At 37.8% G+C, this 18,120-nt stretch overlaps 1 protein-coding gene across 2 annotated transcripts; it reads left to right on the top strand.

Moving 5' to 3' along the window:
• Positions 1-1,416: 1,416 nt before the first annotated feature.
• On the top strand, positions 1,417-17,230 carry ZNF286A (zinc finger protein 286A). Of its 2 annotated transcripts, none has more exons than XM_033091861.1 (6): positions 1,417-1,548; positions 1,960-2,202; positions 3,131-3,219; positions 6,712-6,826; positions 9,184-9,276; positions 14,696-17,230. In XM_033091861.1, the coding sequence occupies exons 2-6, from the start codon at positions 2,166-2,168 to the stop codon at positions 15,922-15,924; spliced, it is 1,563 nt and encodes a 520-aa protein (XP_032947752.1). In that variant the 5' UTR covers positions 1,417-1,548; positions 1,960-2,165; the 3' UTR covers positions 15,925-17,230. The 2 variants fall into 2 exon arrangements, with proteins under 2 accessions (XP_032947752.1, XP_032947753.1); XM_033091862.1 differs by lacking the exon at positions 1,417-1,548 and adding an exon at positions 1,564-1,736.
• The last annotated feature ends 890 nt before the right edge of the window (positions 17,231-18,120 follow it).

The following is an 18,120-nucleotide window of genomic DNA, read 5'->3' as shown; positions in this document are numbered from 1 at the left end:
CTTAGTGGCTCAAAAAAAGCACACAGTTATTATCTCACAGTATTGTGGGTGAGGGTCTGGGCACACCTTAACTGGGTCCTCTACAACTGGCTATCAAGGTATCAGCCGGGTATCAAGGTATCTACTTCCAAGCACCTGTGGGTTGTTGACAGTGTTTAGGCTCTTGCTGGCTGTTGGCTGAAGGTTACCCACTGTGTTTCTTGTCACGTGGGCCTCCCCAACATTACCACATGCTTCATCAAAGCCAGCAAGAAGTCTCCTAGCAAGACAAGCATTAGAATCATATGTCACCTTTGTTGTATTCTATTGTTAAAAGTGAGTCACAGGTGCTACCCACACTCAAGGGGGGTGGGGGGGGACATTACACAAGGGTGTAAGTATCAGGAGGCTCAGATAAAGGGAGCCAGATTGTATAATAGGAGCTGGATACAGGGTGCTATCTTGTGGGAACTGAAAATCACCTTCCCCCAAAGCTTTTGAAAGTCATTGAAGGATTTTAAGCAGTAAAGCTACGTTATATTCTTGCTTTAGAATGATCATTGGGCAAAAAGTGTGGAGAATAGATTGGTGGAAAAGAAAACTTGAGTTAGGGAAATCAGTTAGGAGGCTGACTGTAATCCTAGTGAAATGGTGGTGGCCAGAACTACTAAGGTAATACTAGTGGGAATAGAGAAAGATGGGCAAATTGGAGTTATTTAAGAAATACAATAAATAGGACTTCGTGATAAATAGGCAGTGAGAGAAGAGTTGAGGATATTCTGGTTTTTGCTTTTGCAAATGGGTTTGTGGGCAGTGACACCATTCACTGAGAAGAGGAAGGGCAGTTTAAACATTTTGAGTATAAGATGGGTAGATTAGTCCACTAACAGGATGATAGACTAACCATGCTCACTTGAGAGAACAACCTCTTTTGATAAATTTAAATTAATTTTTATGCCTGCAAAGAACCTGTTGCTCAAATTTGCTAAAACCAGTTGAATCTCTTCATCTATCTCGCACGTGTGAACTTTCAGTATTTCAAGTAGTCTATGATGCATGAACAACGATTTGTGTGTAAATACAGCTTTCACATTCTAGAAATACAGCTTTCACATTGTTTGAAGGTAAAAGAGTTTGGGGAGGACAAAAATATGAAAGAGTCATATACTCCTCACATATCTTACATTAAAGTAATTTAGGCTGAACTTCTCCGCAGCCTTAAGCACTGTTCTGTAATCAGTCCCACGTGCAGGCAAGCGCGGGTACCCGCACTGCCTCTCCCGGAGTCTCAGACGTTCGCGCTTTCTCCAGCGCGATGGATCAGACAAAGCGATGCAGCTCGATACTCTCGCGAGAGGGAAAGAGACTGCTGCTCCTTTGCTTTCCCCAGCTACACCACTTACGCTCCCGTCTGCTGAGAAACGCAGTCTGGCAACGCCCAGAGACTTCTGGGAATCGTAGTTCCCAGGCTGGAGAAGACCCGCCAGCTTTGCCGGACTCCTTCCTACGCCTGCGCGACTCCGAGCTGGCCCGAGAAGTTCGTAGCCTTTGTGAAGCCCGGGATGAGGGGTGAGTTGGTCGTTTACGTGCCGTTTTTCTCTTCTCAGCTTCGGCGGTGGCCCCCGGGGCATCAATCTGGGCCAAGTCGAGGCTGGATTGTGCGTTTGTGAAAGGGGCCTCGAGGGCAGACCATGAGCCCCATCCCTTTACGCTCCGGCCTGAATCCCTCCAGCGGCTGCCGCCTCCCGGGAACGCGGGTGAGAGCGTGGTGCTGGCGGGACGCCACGGGCGGGGCGCGGGGCAGTCGCGGATCTTCGGGGAGATTCCCGAGCGTGGCGGGATTTGTCTACGCGCCTTGTATCTCGGCGGCATCCCCAGCTCCATCTCTTCCAGCTGCTCGGTCCCCCCAGGGACAGTTCCAAGCAGCGAGAATAGGCAGCTGAGGATCCAGTCTCAGGAATTCTGTCCCCGGGTTTCCAGGTGCCAGCCTCGTAAGACCGAGCAAGGCTCGAGAGTGAGGAAGAAATCGGACCTGACCTGATCGCAGCCTTTCAGCAGAGCCCCCAGAGGGGAGGCAGGAAGGAGGACCAGGAGGCCTCCGGGGGCGTCTCACTACCCAGTCGAGAGAAGTCTGAATTTGGCGGGTGGGGTGTCAGAATCTTCAGAACCGGGAGGAAGTGGTGATCATGGAGAGAGATTTGGCCAAAACGCCCGCGAAGAGAGGTGAGAACTGCTGAAGTATTGAACTTGTGTTGTGGAAGGGCAAATTCTTCCTCCCGAAGGGAAATCAGTTGCCTCGGGGGAAGTGGCTCTCGGCAGACAGCGCTGCCCATCTCCTTTGTCTGAGAGATGGATAGGCTCTTTGAGTGAGAATGGAGAGCTTGGTAGGCATCACCCCCCTTTCCACTCCAGCTGGGTGCACAGTGGATCCTTTAAAGCCACCCCCAAAATGTCAGCGAAGTGTTAGCTTCTAAGGCATGAGCAAAGCCTCAATTACTTTTTCTCACACGTTCTTCCCAAACGCCTAGTCTCCATCAGTGAGTCTGAGAATTTAGCTTTTGGTTTGCAAAAATATTTTCCCACTTCTGTTGTTTCACTTTGCACAATAATGTTATGATTTCAATAGAGGAAATATTTTTGTTTTACATACTAGTAGGAAACAGGCATAGAAGTCAGTGACTGACGACCCATCGTTCTTGAAGTGAGGTCTGTGACTTCCAACGTCAGAATTACCCCTGGGGTGCTTATTAAATTTCCAGATTGCACCCCAAACTCAACTAATGATAATTATTAGGAAGTGGGATCCAGCAATCTACTTTTTAAATAAGCTTGTAGTGTGATTTTTGAGAACTGAGCCTATTTTTCTGATATTTAATGTAATTAATCTTGGAAATGAGCTGATCTATTCTAATTTCTAGGTTAGAGAGTGTCATCTACCAGTAGGTGTTATGATGATAGCAATAATGAATTTAAGCCCAAGTAGCAACATTCCTGGACATTCTCCATGATCCCAGGATCATGAGTTGTTTGGGCTCCCTTCAGTTGCAGTGTTTGTGGGAGCGTCGTTTGTATGATGCAAGGATTTTTAGACTTGTAAATCTGAGTCACAAGATAGACTTAAGTCCCATCATTGATGCTTTCTTCCCCTTAGCCATGTCTTCCCAGGATTCTTCCTTTTCACAAGAGAAGAGCACAGAAGAGGGAGAAGTGGCAGCCCTGCGCCTCACAGCCAGCTCCCAGGTGAGTGTGAATCTCTACTGATGATTGAAATTCCACCTTATTTCTCAGAATACAGACACACTCCCTTCTTTTTGATGTGGAGTTTTTGTCCACTGGCACTCATCTGGAGACATGAGTTCTAATTCTAAGACTACTCGGGTGACTAATAGGCTCAGTAGAAAATGTTTTCTACTAACCCAAGGTATCTTCTCCATCTATTATTTATTGTCACTCAACAGGCATGTAAGGAACATTACCCTTCTTTAGCCTGTTATACTAATTTCTGTGCTTGGTAACAGGAAATTATTTTGAAAGAAAATATGGTGCATATCTCTTAAAATTTATGTTTCTATAGGGGAAACAACATACGCATAACTGTTAAGTAAGAATTTAAGAAAGTACCCTTAGTGCTGAAGTGAATTATGAAAATAATAAATATTCAAAAGTTCAAAGAACGTTCAACTTTGCTTGAAAAGGAAAGCCTATGGAAGGCTTAATTTAAAGAGTTATAATGCAGCCCTCCAAGATGATGAATGCTGAAGTATTTTAGAAGTGAAATGTTACCGTGTCTGTAACTTACTCTCCAATCCACTGTACAAGGGCACATCTTAAGAATTGTTGAATTTAAGTGGTAGTTGTACTATGTGGGTAATTAGTGTATTCGTCGTTCAACTTTTTGTATATTTGAAGTTTTTGTTAAAAGAAGTTGGGTAGGAGAAAAGAGGTCTCCATGATGTGTGTGGCATACCACAACCCAAAGATTCCTCCACTGGCCTTTTTCTTTGCTACTGTGATCCCAAGTCTAAAAAGTATGTATTGCACATTGGTACCATTTGTGAAAGTAACTTCTCAGGATCCTTATATACTTGTCTGTCTTCACTGTTTCTCAACTGCCTGACATTGGTTTTGAAGACTTTATTAGTCAAGTCAAGAAGCTTTAAGTTGCAGCTGATAAAAGCTCAACTTAAATTGACGGAAGCAAAAAGAGATATTTATTGACTAACATAAGCGAGAAACATTAGAACCTATTCCCTCCTTTTCACTGACCTTTTCTTTTCTCTGTGGATTTTCCTCTCAAGGAGATTGCTATCCTAATGCTGGCCCTACCAATCTAGGCTTACATCTTCCCATGTTGAGGACCAGAGACAAAGGGCAGCTTCCCTCCTAATTATTGCGGAAGTCCAGGGATTAACTCTTTAACAGGGATTAGGCCCATTCCTGGAACAGTTATTGTCCAGATCTAAGTGTAATTCTCTAATTGGGCAGACCTATGGAATATACCTGCACATACGCATACAAATACACATACCACCTATGAGTCGGAGATGGAATTAATACCACCTGAACTACACAGGCATAGCAGTCCTAGGAAAATCAAAGTACAAGTACCAGAAGGATGAATGCTTTATATCTTTCAACACTTTGGTATTTGACTCAAGACTGTTAGAGTCTTGAGATAGATTCAACCTTTTAGGAAAGTTTTAAAAAACTTTCTTTGTCCTTTTTGCATTACATTAGATTTTTATCTTATGCTAATTTTGTAACTGTCTTATTAGAATTTGCCTGGGCAATTTTTCTGACTTATTAGATTTTTAAAATATTAAAGGTTTAATTCTTGTTCATTGTAACAGGTGAGCAACACAGACATATATAAATATAAAAGTAATATTACTTCCCTCCCCAAATTCAGTCCCTCACTTCTACCTACTGAGGATAATAGTTTGATATATATTTTTCCATATGTTTTTGTTGAACTTGTACGGCTGTATTCAGACATGTGATATACTATATTTCCTTCCATCTCCCTCCCACCAACTTTGGGTTATTTTGGGGGGATGTCCTATTTGTGAACAGGATGTGACTTTTAAAATAAATTTTTTAAGGGAAGTGAACTAATTCACATTAATATGATTACTTGTGTGTTTCTAATTTTTCTTGCCATGTGATTTTTATAATTCTGTTTACTATGCTTTCCGTTTCTTTTGTATTTTTTTCTGCCTTTTTGTGCAGTGTTTTGCATTTTTGTTCTAATTTCTTTTTTCTTCTCATGGTCTGAAAGTTAATTTCCATTAAGTGTCAGTTTAGCTGTGGATATGCAGATTGTAGGATACAGTCATTTTTCCTCAAAATGTCTTGTGTACTTAGTGATCTTTACGTTTCACCCACCCCCGACCCCCGGGATGATTCTTATATTTTTTTAAGTCTCAGATTATATATTTCCATTTTTGGAAACTTTATTTTGAAATAATTTCAGACTTAAATGTTGCAAATGTAGAAAGATTTCTTATTTACTCTACATTCAGATTCTCCAAAAGTTAACATTTTCCCTCACTTTATTCTTATTTTCTCAAATTAGGAAATTAACATTGGTATGTAGTACTATAACGTATTGACCTTATTCAGATTTCCCACCTCTCCTATTTTTCTCATTTCCCCTCACCTTAATTTATGCTTTTATCCTGTAATTCTTCCTATTTTTCTTACTTTGTTCTTTCTCTAACTTGATTTGTATGTTTTGTTCATTTATTTACATTATTTTTTAATGAAATGGAAGTGTTTAAAGCTATGAAATTTCCTCTGAGTACAGTTTTAGCCATTTGCATTTGTTTTGCATTTTATTTCATTATTATTTTGATATTCTTACGAGTTTTTTCAACTATCATCAGTTACTGCTCTGTTTTGAAATTTATTTAAATTTACTTTGTTACTTTTGCAAATGTTTCATGATGTTTAAATAGAAGGTATTTTCTACCTACCAGTGACAGCATTTGATATATATTTATTTCAACAACCTTGGATTATTATTCCCATTCTCTATGGCCTTACTTAAAAAGGCACCTAATACTTATATGTAACTACCTCTTTACAGTTTTTGTATTTTTGTCTTATATAAACTTAATCCTATGATATTTACACGAAACATATATGAGTTACAGCTGTACCCTTAATTTTACCATCATTTTTCAATTAATCCTTTTAGTCTCAAATTAATTCCATGCTTTATTGGATTTGGTGCTTACTGCCAGTCTTTTCATTCCATGGCATCTCCATTCACAAGGTCTGTATTTCAATTCATCTTCTGATTGGCTATATGTATTCTTCAAGTTTTTATTGAGGACTCACAAGGAGAGTTATGCAGACATGCCTTTTTTCCTCCTCTGCTATATTTTGTTTACTTTGCCAAACTACTTTGTTGACTGACTGGTTCATGTTTTAACTGTTTATTCCCCAGAAAAATGATAGTCTCTCAATGGAGAAACCATGGTTAGATTTCTTTTGGTTCTCATATTAAACCAGGCACAGCGTGCCTGGCACATAACTGATACTCAGTGATTTTACACTTTACACAGAATGTTCAGAATCCGAATACTATTAGAATACTTGTCATTTATCACTGTCATTTTCCCTGTTGAATATATTCAACTGCTCTGCTCCAGGAACAACAGAAACTGGTGGCTGAAAAGGATGCTGTCAAGCAAAAGATGGTAAACATAAGTATGTTTTGTGTCGTAGGCATCTGTGACATTCAAGGATGTGGCCATGGACTTTACCCCAGAGGAGTGGGGGAAGCTGGATCCTGCACAAAGGGACGTGATGCTGGAGAACTATAGGAACCTGGTCTCGCTTTGTAAGGATGGGTTCTCATCCTGTGACTCTGAAATCATTACTTTATTGAAAGTGAAATAGCTTAGCAAAGCCTTCACTTTTCCATTTAGGAGTCAAAGTATTAATCCCTTTGGGCCCAGAGAAAATCTGTTTCCGTTCTAGGTTCATGGTGAATTATCTATGCTTGTTTTGTATCGAGATTCTTTGGAGTCAAGTAACGGAAACCTAATTCACACTAGCCTAAAGAGGGGGAATCTTTTTTTTTACTTTTTTTTTTTAATCTTTATTGTAAGGTGAATAAATTTCTCTGTTTTCTAAAGAGAGTTAACTTTATCCTGACTACCTTCTGCAACTGAGTAGTGCTTGATCACCTTGATCCTGCCTGATTATTTTTCCTATGGTTCTATTTCATTTTTCCCCTTACTCCTAAGGTGTGCAGCCCTTACTCCTTGGGAGGGGAAATTACTTTTAGGTATTTGTCTTCTTTGAAGTTTGTGTCCTTATGGGTTTTCAGCTAAAAGCCCACATTGTAACAGCTTGTCCACATTGATATGGGATAAAGTACAAACTCGAGAAATCGGTAGTTTCTAAAATCTCTCTGCAGCATTTTATCCCCCCAGCTGTTTTGTTCTACTGGGTAACTTAAAGTTGTGCTTTTCATATGCACAGCTCAGGACTCAAAAAATTGAATGGTATTTCCGTGTTTCCCCGAAAATAAGACCTAGCTGGACCATTAGCTCTGATGCATCTTTTGGAGCAAAAGTTAATATAATTTAATATATATTAAAATAAGACCGGGTATAACATAACATAATATAATATAATACTGGGTATAATATAATATAATACCGGGTCTTACATTAATTTTTGCTCCAAAAGATGCATTAGAGTTGATGGTCCGGCTAGGTCTTGTTTTCGGGGAAACACGGTTATATATAAATTTTGGTGCTGCTTGTCTATAGTTCCTTCCTCTCTTGGTTGTGTTTCTTAAATCACAGTCTTTTAATGGAACTAAATTGCAACCCCTCCCAGCAGCAGTAAGACTTCTGGCGTTTTACTTACACTCTTATTGCCCCACACCATGATTTAGAATTATCACCAGGGTGAATATGATTATTACATTGTATGTTTGCTTCTGTCAAGTACTATAGCCAAGTCCAATGTGCATTGATTGCTCATCTATGCCTTCAAAATGTAATTTGATGTAAGTTAATTAGGTTATTTACTTGTGTTTGTGCAAAAGTTAATCTGTCAGCATGTTGGTGGGAGGTAGAAAAGGATGGGGTATTCTTTGATCTGATCAAGTTCACTCTTAGGTGGGCATTGTGAACCTGGGTTAGAAGGGGTGAACTTCACAAGTATTTCTGTCCTCCTTCACTCACAATGCTGGGCCTAGTATGTATCCCTACCCGTCCTCCAGGGGTAAATATTCTTTTTACCTTCCATTCCCTTCTCCCAGCTGCACTGGGTTTCCACCACAGTCCTCAGGTGTCGGTGTTGGAGTCCGTCCCCTGAAGGTGAAGGCTTTTGTTAATTAAGACAGATGCGTCTAGGTAGAGTTTAGGTGTTGGATTCCATTCCCCAGGGGAAAAAACTTGATTCAAGGAAGCAAATATATTATCAGGAATTTCTTGTATTTATTTTTTAATCACACGGCTTGGCTTTGCCCTGCATTGCCTTTATTCTCCCCCATGTGGCAAAGATGGCCATTGGCAGCTCTAGGGTCATATTATTCTTCTAGTTAGAGAGATAAGGAAAAAAGGACAGTGCTTCTATCCTTGAAGTTTCAGCAAATAGGGTCGTGTGTTGAACAACTACTAGAGCCAGGGAGATAGGGCACTCTGGCCAGTTTGGACCTGTGCCCAACTGTGTGTGTGTGCACATGTGCATATGTGTTTTTATAAGGAGTACCAGGAACTATGTAAGCCCTTCCCAAACCTCAGGTAATAAATTCCCTAAGAAAGTCGGTTCTAGCAACTAAAGAAGGAAGAAAGGAAAATCATTAGAGGACAAAAATTCTAGTTACCCAGTCACAACTTTGTGACGCTGCCACTGAGGTCCCATTTTCCCATTCTTATCTAAGCTAAGGATTTATCTATGGTGTCTCCCTGGAAACTCCTCAGTAAAGAAAGAGTACTCTTCTTTTTTGACAGGCAGAAACATTTGTGTTTTCCAGTGCATAAAAACTCCTTACCAAGCCCAGACTCTTGCTGCAAATATTTCAAGCTTCATGGAGCGGTCTGTCTTCGTTCACTTCAGATCTTCCTGTAATTTCCAGTCCCCTTGGTGGATCAGGGTTGGCACTATGCTCTAGGGTAGATCTTTGTGCCCATCACACATAGCTAAGTCCCTTTTCTTTTTTGAATTTTTAATGAGCAGGGCTTCCAGTTTCCAAGCCTGAGAACTACAATTTGGAGAATGAAAGGGAACCGTTGAAGTTTGAGAGAAAAACCCCCCAAAGCAGCTATTCAGGTGAGTCAGATAGATGGGAGGCTTCAGAAATAATAGCTCTACAGGACAGTGAAGAGGTGACACTTTTCAGTGCTTAAGAAAGACTATTGGAAGTACCTATGTGTTTTTATTTTTTAAATATTTTAAATTATCTAGCAATTTAAATACATACAAAAGTCAAGGAAATAAAATAACACCTATGTATCCACCGCCAAGATCAAAAACATGCTAATGTTTTGCTTCATTTGCTGCTTTTCCTTCCTTTTTTCCAATATACAATAACTGAAAATACAACTGTACAGGTCTATGAATTTTCATAAGTTGAACACATTCATATAACTAGCACCAGATTAAGAAACGACCTTACTAGCACCCCTTGTGATTTCTTTAAGGCACCTCCCTCCTTCCTAGGGTAACCTTATCCTAACTTCTAATATCACAGATAAGTTTTATCACTGATTTGTAATGCTAACTCTGTGATAAACCCGGGTCCGATACATGCTTGGATCTGTTTTTAGGCTCTCTGGTTTACTTATTTATCTTATTTATCATACCCAATAGCATATGTTTTAATTAACTATACTTTATAGTATGTATAGCATAAAGAAAATCTTCCCGTAATGCTCTTTTTTTAAATAATCTGGTTCTTTTGAATGTTGAGTTTTAAAATCTTCCCGTGATGTGGATATGTCTGTTTCCCTTTCTAGGCCTGTCTATTTTTGTGACTTACCTATTCACCACCTTTCTCTGTTTTGTGTGTATGGGTGGGGGGAGATATTGCCATTTTCTTAATGATCTATAAGAACTCTTCATGTATATGAGGTATTCTTTGTTATGTTACAGATATGTTTTTCTAGTTTTTGCCTTTTGGTTTTGCTATGCTTTTTAATGTACAAATTTAATATATTACAATCTTTTATTTCCTGTCTTTTGATTAGTGCTGAGAAAGTTCTTTCTCCAAGATAATAGAAATATTTCCTTCTGTTCTCTTCTTTTATTATTTCCTTTAAATCCTTAATCCATTTGGAATTGCCTCTTACTTCGCTGGTTGTATCTTCTCAACTTTCTTTTCTGAACAATTAAATGTTTGAATTGCTCAAGGTTTGGTTTGAATCTCCCTTCCCTCTATATTCCTGCAGTCATAAATCTGAGTGCCTGCATGGGCCAGGAGGTAATATAATGAGTGAAACAAACTGGAACAGCACATGCCGCAGCTGAAAGGGGTCATTACTCCATTAGCTTTAGTGCAAGGGCTGACAAACTTTTTATGTAAAGGGCTAGAGAGTAAATAATTGAGGCTTTGTGGGACATGTGAGCTCTGCTGCCACTACTCGGTCTGTCTTGGTAGGGTTAAAGCAATCATGGACATTTCACAAATGAATGGGTGTGATTGGGTTCCAGTACAATTCTATTTAGAAAAGTAGGCAGTGCGCTGTAGTTGCCAACCTCTGCTCTTAATTGGTTGTCACTCAGTATGCTTCCAGTTGTTTTTTAAGAGAAACCCAAAATTTGAATTTTCATGTGAAATGTCCCTATTTTTAACTCTTGGCAACTAATCTCAAAAATTTGTATAAATTTGTATATATAAATAGTGTGGATCAAACAAATATCTGAGGGTCAGATTTGTCTAACTGGCCACCTATTTGCAGCCTCTACTTTTTTTGTCAGTAGTCTCATCCATTTCAATAACTAAATTATCATCTCTTATCTAGATGAATCCCGAATTTGTGTTTCCATCCTAGACCTCGCCTTGGGGCTCTTGTTCTGAACATTTGTGTAACTATTTGATGTGTCCATTTGCTTGTATCAAAGGCACCTCAACACAACATATTTAATACTGAATACCTGATACATGCCCAAATTCTCCATCGCCCCAACAGGATCCTTTCCCAATAAGTGTCTTAATGACACTCACTGTCTTATCAAATTGTACAAGCCATACATTTATGACCAGTCTTTACACTTCCCTCTCTCTTCCTTTATCCAATTCTTCATTGTGTTTATCTAATTACATTCTGAATATATCTTCATTGTTAACATTATCGTTTTGTTTGTCTGGACTACAGTGATAATCTCCTGATTCCACCTTTGCTCCCATGTATTCCATTCTTTATATCATTGTGAGAGTGATGTTTTCAAACTACAAATCTGATGGTGTCACCTTTTGGTTTAAAACATTTCACTGGCTTCCCATTGCTCTTAGGATAACAGCCAGAATCTTGGACCCTTTCAATACCGTGCACAATCTGTCATTTACTTATTCCACCCTTATTTCACACGTACTCTCCCTCCATTTTTGTACTCTGCCTAGCGGTTCTTAAATGTTTTGGCATCACAGTACCTAACTTACTCCCCAAATTATCAAGAACCCTAAACAGCTTTTGTTTATGTGAGTTATTTCTACCAATACTTACTATATAGAAATTAAAACTGAAAAAGATTTTAAACTATTAGATAATTTATTTAAAAATAATTATAAACCCATTACATGTTAATATCAATAACATAATTTTTATAGAAACAACCATCTTCTTTAAGAAAAAAATATTAAGAAGAATGGCATTGTTTTACATTTTTACAAATCTCTTTGAAAATATGGCTTAACAGAAGACAACTATATTCTCACACTTGCTTCTAAATGCTATTTGCTGTGATGTGTTGTTTTGGTTGACGTGTATGAAGAAAATCCAGATTCACACCAATATATAATTGGAAAAGAGAGGAGTGTTTTTTACCTCTTCAGATACTTATAGCTATTCTGATCTGACACCAAAACTGGGCAAGTGGTTGTTTCTTAAAAATTAGTTAACAATGTGGCATCTGAAATCACATCCATGAGTTTTTCATATTCTTACATTAAAATCTGTTGATCTTTTGGAAAATGTTGGTTCACTGAGTTACACAAATATTGACACATTACATTATACAATATTTTTAAAATGACAGTTTTTAATACCACCACTGACCTGGTCAGAAAATTCTTTAAGTGTTAGGAAGCTATCAGGCTATCAGTGGTTGAGAAAAGTTTTCTAAAATTCTAATTTCTGTCTGGAAGCTCAAATTGTATAAAAAACAGTCAGTCGTTTTTCTTGAAGTGACAATCTCTATTTGTTCATTTTTAAAGAAAATATCTGCCAAATGCCCAACATGGATAACATAATTTATCTGTGTCATTCTTTCAAGAAAAACTGTGGTCCATGAAAAAAGTGGCTAGTTCAACTCACAACTCAAACGATCTCAATGAGTGTTATAACCAGAATTGCTTTATGAATATTTCCTGTTTTATAAATCCAGAATGTTAAAAAGGCGTGTATTCAAGGTTTGAAATTTAATAAAATTAATGTTTACTATTCATGCAGACATTTTCAGGGCTTTTGTTTTTTTTAACTGAGAATACATGGTGGTGAAGAACACAATAATGACTAGTGAGTTTGGTGTCATTGTCCTGATTCATGCTAAGTCATGACAGTTTTACCACCATTACTTTTGCAGCATCAGTGCAAATGTCAAGACAATGAAAAAGTCGGATAATATCTAAGTATTAGTTTGAAAATAGTTTTGAACTTACAGACTCCCAGGGGTCCATGGACCACTCTTTGAGATCTCTGCCTCTACCTACCTATACTAACCTGAGATCAATTTATATTTTATGTATTTAACAAACACTTATGTAGCACTTAGGCTGTGTCAGAGTTTTAAGTGCTTTATAAATATTCTCATTTAAAGCTTAAGGTAGGTGTTAAGTATTGTACTAGAAAGGTAAATAACTTGCCCCAGGTCACACAGCTAGTAAGTGGCAGAGTTGGGATTAAATTCATGTGTCCTGATTCCAGAATCCATCCTCTCAACCACTATGCTTTTCTTGAATGTCCCTCTCACCACAAGGCATATCATTCCCTCTACCTGGAACACTCACTTCAGTGCTTTTGTACATATTACCTGGAACACACACCCAAATCCCAACCCCAGTTTCATTTCAGTTCAGTGATGTATCTCAAGGAAACCTCACCTCATTTCCCTAGAATCCCTTTCTTATATTCTTTTGTAGCATCATTTGCCTTTTATTTCTTAGTACTTACTACAGGTACAATTTTATATGTGTTTGTGAATGTTAGACTAAATTCTTTCTTCCCTCATGTGCCTAGGAACTGCAATTGTTTTTCCCCAGTGTCTAGAACAGAGCCTAGTGTATGGTAGATATTCAATAGATAATTGTTGAATAAATGGGTGGAAGAGTAGATAGGTGAATGAATAGAATTGATTTGGCTGGATGGAATGAGGGACACATCTAACTTTTTTCCTAAATGCTTAATCAGCCATAGCACCATTTGTTGGAAAAACAAATTATCTTTAGTTCACTAACTAAAATATTACCTTTATATTGTCCTTAATTCCTATATATTAAGTTATTTCTGAACTTGCTCTTCTGTTTGGTCTATTTATTCCTTTAAACCACACTCTTCAAATTATTTTAGCTTTATAGTTTTATACGGGATATAAAAATTCTAATGTTTATATTAGATATATTTAGAGAAATTTGTTTCCATCTCTGCCCTCTATTCTGGTACTTTCCCTACAAGTAACCATTAATTAATATTTCATTTATCCATATTGGTTTTGGAAAATAGAATAAAATATGTCTATATATTTGTATCTCCCCTTTTTTCTCTACACAAAAGTAGCAAACTATACACTCATTTGCAGTTTGCTGGGGGTTTTTTATTATTATTATTTAATATATCCTAAAGATCATTTTATAAGAATATGTAGTGATCTTTCTCATTTTTTTAGAAGTTGGATAGTACTCCATTGTATGTGTACACCATAGTTAATCGGTTCTCTATAATAGGATATTTGAGATGTTATCAGTTTTCACTACCTCAATTAGTCTTGTGCATATATAATTTCATATATTTGCCAATATACCCGTGGGAGATCATAGGAAATTTTTGATCAAGGTTGTATTATAAAAGCATTTTTAAGGAAGATTAAACTGGAAATGAAATTAATATTTGGATGTGAGTAGGATTAGATGACTGGAATCTTAGGAGTTATAACTTTCCTCAACACTACAGTGATAACTGCCTGGATATTTATGACAGCAGTAGGTCTTCTATAAGAAGTTGTGTCTCCCTGATTTAGTACGCTCATTTCCTGCTCACCCAGTGGCAGATTGCTTCATCTGCATTGCTTCTCCTTCTCCTGTGTTTCTGGTCATATTTCCCCCATTGACTCTCCTGGATAGAGTCTATTCATTTTCTCTGCGTACACTCTGCATTTCCCTCCATTTGTCTCTCTTTGCAAATCATCTCATAAGAGTCAAATCCACTAACTCATTGAAGGCATGCTTTTTCACCTTCATTAACTCTTCCCTATTACAGAACTGCCTTTTTGTTGAGCACAGAAAACAAAGGAAATTTGCATTTCCAATTTCTTTCAGACTTGGAGAGTGGACCTGAGAGCAAAGATTCAACTTCAATGCAAGATTTTTCCAAAGAGGAATCACGCAAGGTTGCAATAATAGACAGACTGACGGGGAGTAGTGTCTATGACACCAACTTGGAATCTACTCTTGAATGTGAAAATTGGTTAGAGAATCAGCAAGGAAATCAGGAGAGACACTTGAGAGAAATGTTCACCTACATGAATTCACTCCCTGAAGAAAGAACTCATGAGCATGATGTATATTGGAAAACCTTTAGTCAGAAGTCTGTCCTCACTCAAGACAGAGTTCCCAAAGGATCCTATGCCTTTCATACACTTGAAAAACGATTGAAACAGAAATCAAACTTAAGGAAAAAACAGAAAACGTATAAAGAGAAAAAACCTCATAAATGTAATGACTGTGGTGAACTCTTCACTTATCATTCAGTGCTTATTCGACACCAGAGAGTCCATACTGGAGAGAAACCCTATAGTTGCAATGAGTGTGGAAAATCTTTTAGCCACAGAGCTAATTTAACTAAACATCAGAGAACTCATACTAGAATTCTCTTTGAGTGCAGTGAATGCAAGAAAGCCTTCACCGAAAGCTCATCGCTTGAAATACATCAGAGAATTCACATTGGAGAGAGACCTTATGAATGCAATGAATGTGGGAAAGGATTTAATCGAAGTACACATCTTGTGCAGCATCAGTTGATTCATACTGGAGTGAAGCCTTATGAATGTAATGAATGTGATAAAGCTTTCATTCATTCATCAGCACTTATTAAACATCAAAGAACTCATACTGGAGAGAAACCCTATAAATGTCAGGAATGTGGGAAAGCCTTTAGCCATTGCTCATCCCTTACTAAACATCAGAGAGTTCATACTGGAGAAAAGCCATATGAATGTAGTGAATGCGGAAAGACATTTAGTCAGAGCACACATCTTGTTCAGCATCAAAGAATTCATACTGGAGAGAAACCCTATGAGTGTAATGAATGTGGGAAGACCTTCAGCCGGAGCTCAAATTTTGCTAAACATCAAAGAATTCATATTGGAAAGAAACCATACAAATGTAACGAATGTGGAAAAGCCTTTATTCATTCATCAGCTCTTATTCAACACCAGAGAACTCATACTGGAGAGAAACCCTATAGATGTAATGAATGTGGGAAAAGCTTTAAGTGCAGTTCATCCCTCATCAGACATCAGAGAATTCACACTGAAGAGCAACCTTAAAAAATTAGTAAATGTGAAGAAATGTAAGTTGGTTTTATCACTGTGTTAAATACCTGAGTGTTTAGGTGGAAGACCCTTAAATGCTGCTTGAGGACTAATTTCATATGCATCTAATTTTATTTGCATAGTACGTATTTTTGAGCCATAAACAAAATGTTTCTTATATCCATTGATTTGATAATTGTGAAAGCCAGAGATTTCAGATTTTGATCCCTAACCCCTCCAAATACCCTTTTGTGAAAATTTAAGAAATCCTTGGGAGTTGGGTAGCAATATAATCATTGTGAAATCCAGTTTCTCCTTCTCGTTGTCACGTCAAAGCCCTGTTTAAAAGCTCTTACTTTGTAAGGAAGTTCTTATTGGTAAGTTTAGGCAGAGGGCTCATGTCCTTATCACGAAGACATAGAATTGTTCCTCTTTGAGTCCAAAGTAGAGATCCACATGTACAGATGGTCACTTCTCCTGAGAGTGTCATTTCATTTAGATTAGCTATAAATATTTAAAAGCTAAGACTTGAAATATGCTTCGTATTTTCTCCCTCCCCATAGAGGCTACTGTCTAATTTGATGAACATAAATATAAACAGACTGTATTTATAGCAGGTTCTAAGTTATGTTCACATGGATTATGCTGGTCATAGATTTAGATAATCGTTATCCTTTGGCTATGTAGAACTTCATTTTCTACTTCCTTGGAAGTTACCCTGAAGTTGCATGGGTCAAAATCTTAACGGTAGTTTTTCATCAAGTCCCTCTTTTTTTTTTTTTTTTTAAGTCTCTCTTTTCCTATAATTGGCATTCATTGACTGAATCCTTGGTCTTGTATAATCACAGTATTAGGGAGATTTTAATTCTTTACATTATTCTGCTTTCTGTAAACTGCTTTGTCTCTTTGAGAAAAAAGAGAGGACCTGAGATGTTGAGGACCTGAAAAGTTGATGGGTTCAATATATTATTATATTTAGGATGTCATTCAAGAAGAACTGAAGCAACTTTGAGGCACAAGGACATATCTTCCTGTCAGATATGGAAAATAGCTAACAGGACAGTGACTCACTTGAGGATAAGCAGCTTCCCTCTATGAAGAAGTTGCCATTTTTCTGGCCTTCATGTTTACCCACATTTTTGTTGTTCTTGTCTCTCTATATGTTGGTTGGTCTTTGCTATATCCCAGAACCCTAAAGAAGATCGAAAAGGCTTGGAATCACAATGATATATTGGCATAAGTTACATGGGTGACCAAAGATCAGGGATGGGATTGGGAACACAAAAGCAAAAGTTCAAATAAATATTTAGAAAAAAAAAACTATACCAATGTCAGTGTTTATTGTTATTTTACATATTGTGTGAAAAGAAGATTATAGAAAAGGTAGAGGGAAAAATGTAGTTACAGATTTCTTTCTTCTAAATTCTATTCTTTATGAACATTCAGCAGCAAGTCCATGTCTTGCCTCCTCCACATTATTCCTGTGACTTCTTATAATTTCCTCTCTGTAGACTTTAGTTCTATTATTACAGTATAAGAATAGTTTAAAGAAGTGGTGGTAGGTGGAGAGCAAGATCATTAAGGATGGGTCAGTATAAATCTAGCAATGATGGGAAACAATAGGAAATGGGCCTGAAAGGACTGGGAATAGTTTTGCAAAGAATTTTTAAAAACACATCGAAGGGGATTGAGGTGGTTGGGAAAGCTCAAGGTGGGAGAGGTAAGGGTAGGAGAATGGCTGACACAGGAACAAAATAAAGGAAAGGGAACTCAACCCTTTTCATCACCTAAATAGTGGTCTATAGCAGGAATTGACAAACTATGGCCTGGACCCACGGACCAAGACCGTCCAGTGCCTATTTTCCATCAGTAATGTTTATTTGAAATTCAGCCACACTCATTCATATACATGTGTTTGGCTGTTTTGGGCTACAATGGCAGAGTTAAGTAGTTGCAACAGAGAGTGTATGTCCTGAAAAGCCTAAAATGCTTGCTATTTCTCGATATGCCAAATGCTTGAGTGAAAATAAATTCATTTGGGGGGTAAAATTTAACTAACAAAATCAACATGGGCTTTTTAAAGCTGGGTTGTAATTCTGCCACCTCCACTTAGCAAGTATGTGACTTTGAAAAGCTACTTATTCTCTGGACCTCAGTTGTTTTATCTGTGAAATGGGAATAAATCATCCCTCTCTGATAAGGTTGTTGTGA

Source organism: Rhinolophus ferrumequinum, chromosome 21, assembly GCF_004115265.2.
Source record: "Rhinolophus ferrumequinum isolate MPI-CBG mRhiFer1 chromosome 21, mRhiFer1_v1.p, whole genome shotgun sequence".
Classification (NCBI taxonomy): domain Eukaryota; kingdom Metazoa; phylum Chordata; class Mammalia; order Chiroptera; family Rhinolophidae; genus Rhinolophus; species Rhinolophus ferrumequinum.
The sequence above is the reverse complement of the archived record's forward strand: the minus strand, read 5'-3'. Positions and strand labels throughout refer to the sequence as shown.

What these genes read in the sequence shown, in the direction of transcription:
- ZNF286A (XM_033091861.1), top strand. Translation starts at nt 2,166, where the DNA reads ATGGAGAGAGATTTGGCCAAAACGCCCGCGAAGAGAG. An exon ending in CAAAACGCCCGCGAAGAGAG is followed by an intron (nt 2,203 to 3,130) that starts GTGAGAACTGCT and finishes TCTTCCCCTTAG; the next exon opens with CCATGTCTTCCCAGGATTCT. An exon ending in GCCTCACAGCCAGCTCCCAG is followed by an intron (nt 3,220 to 6,711) that starts GTGAGTGTGAAT and finishes TTTGTGTCGTAG; the next exon opens with GCATCTGTGACATTCAAGGA.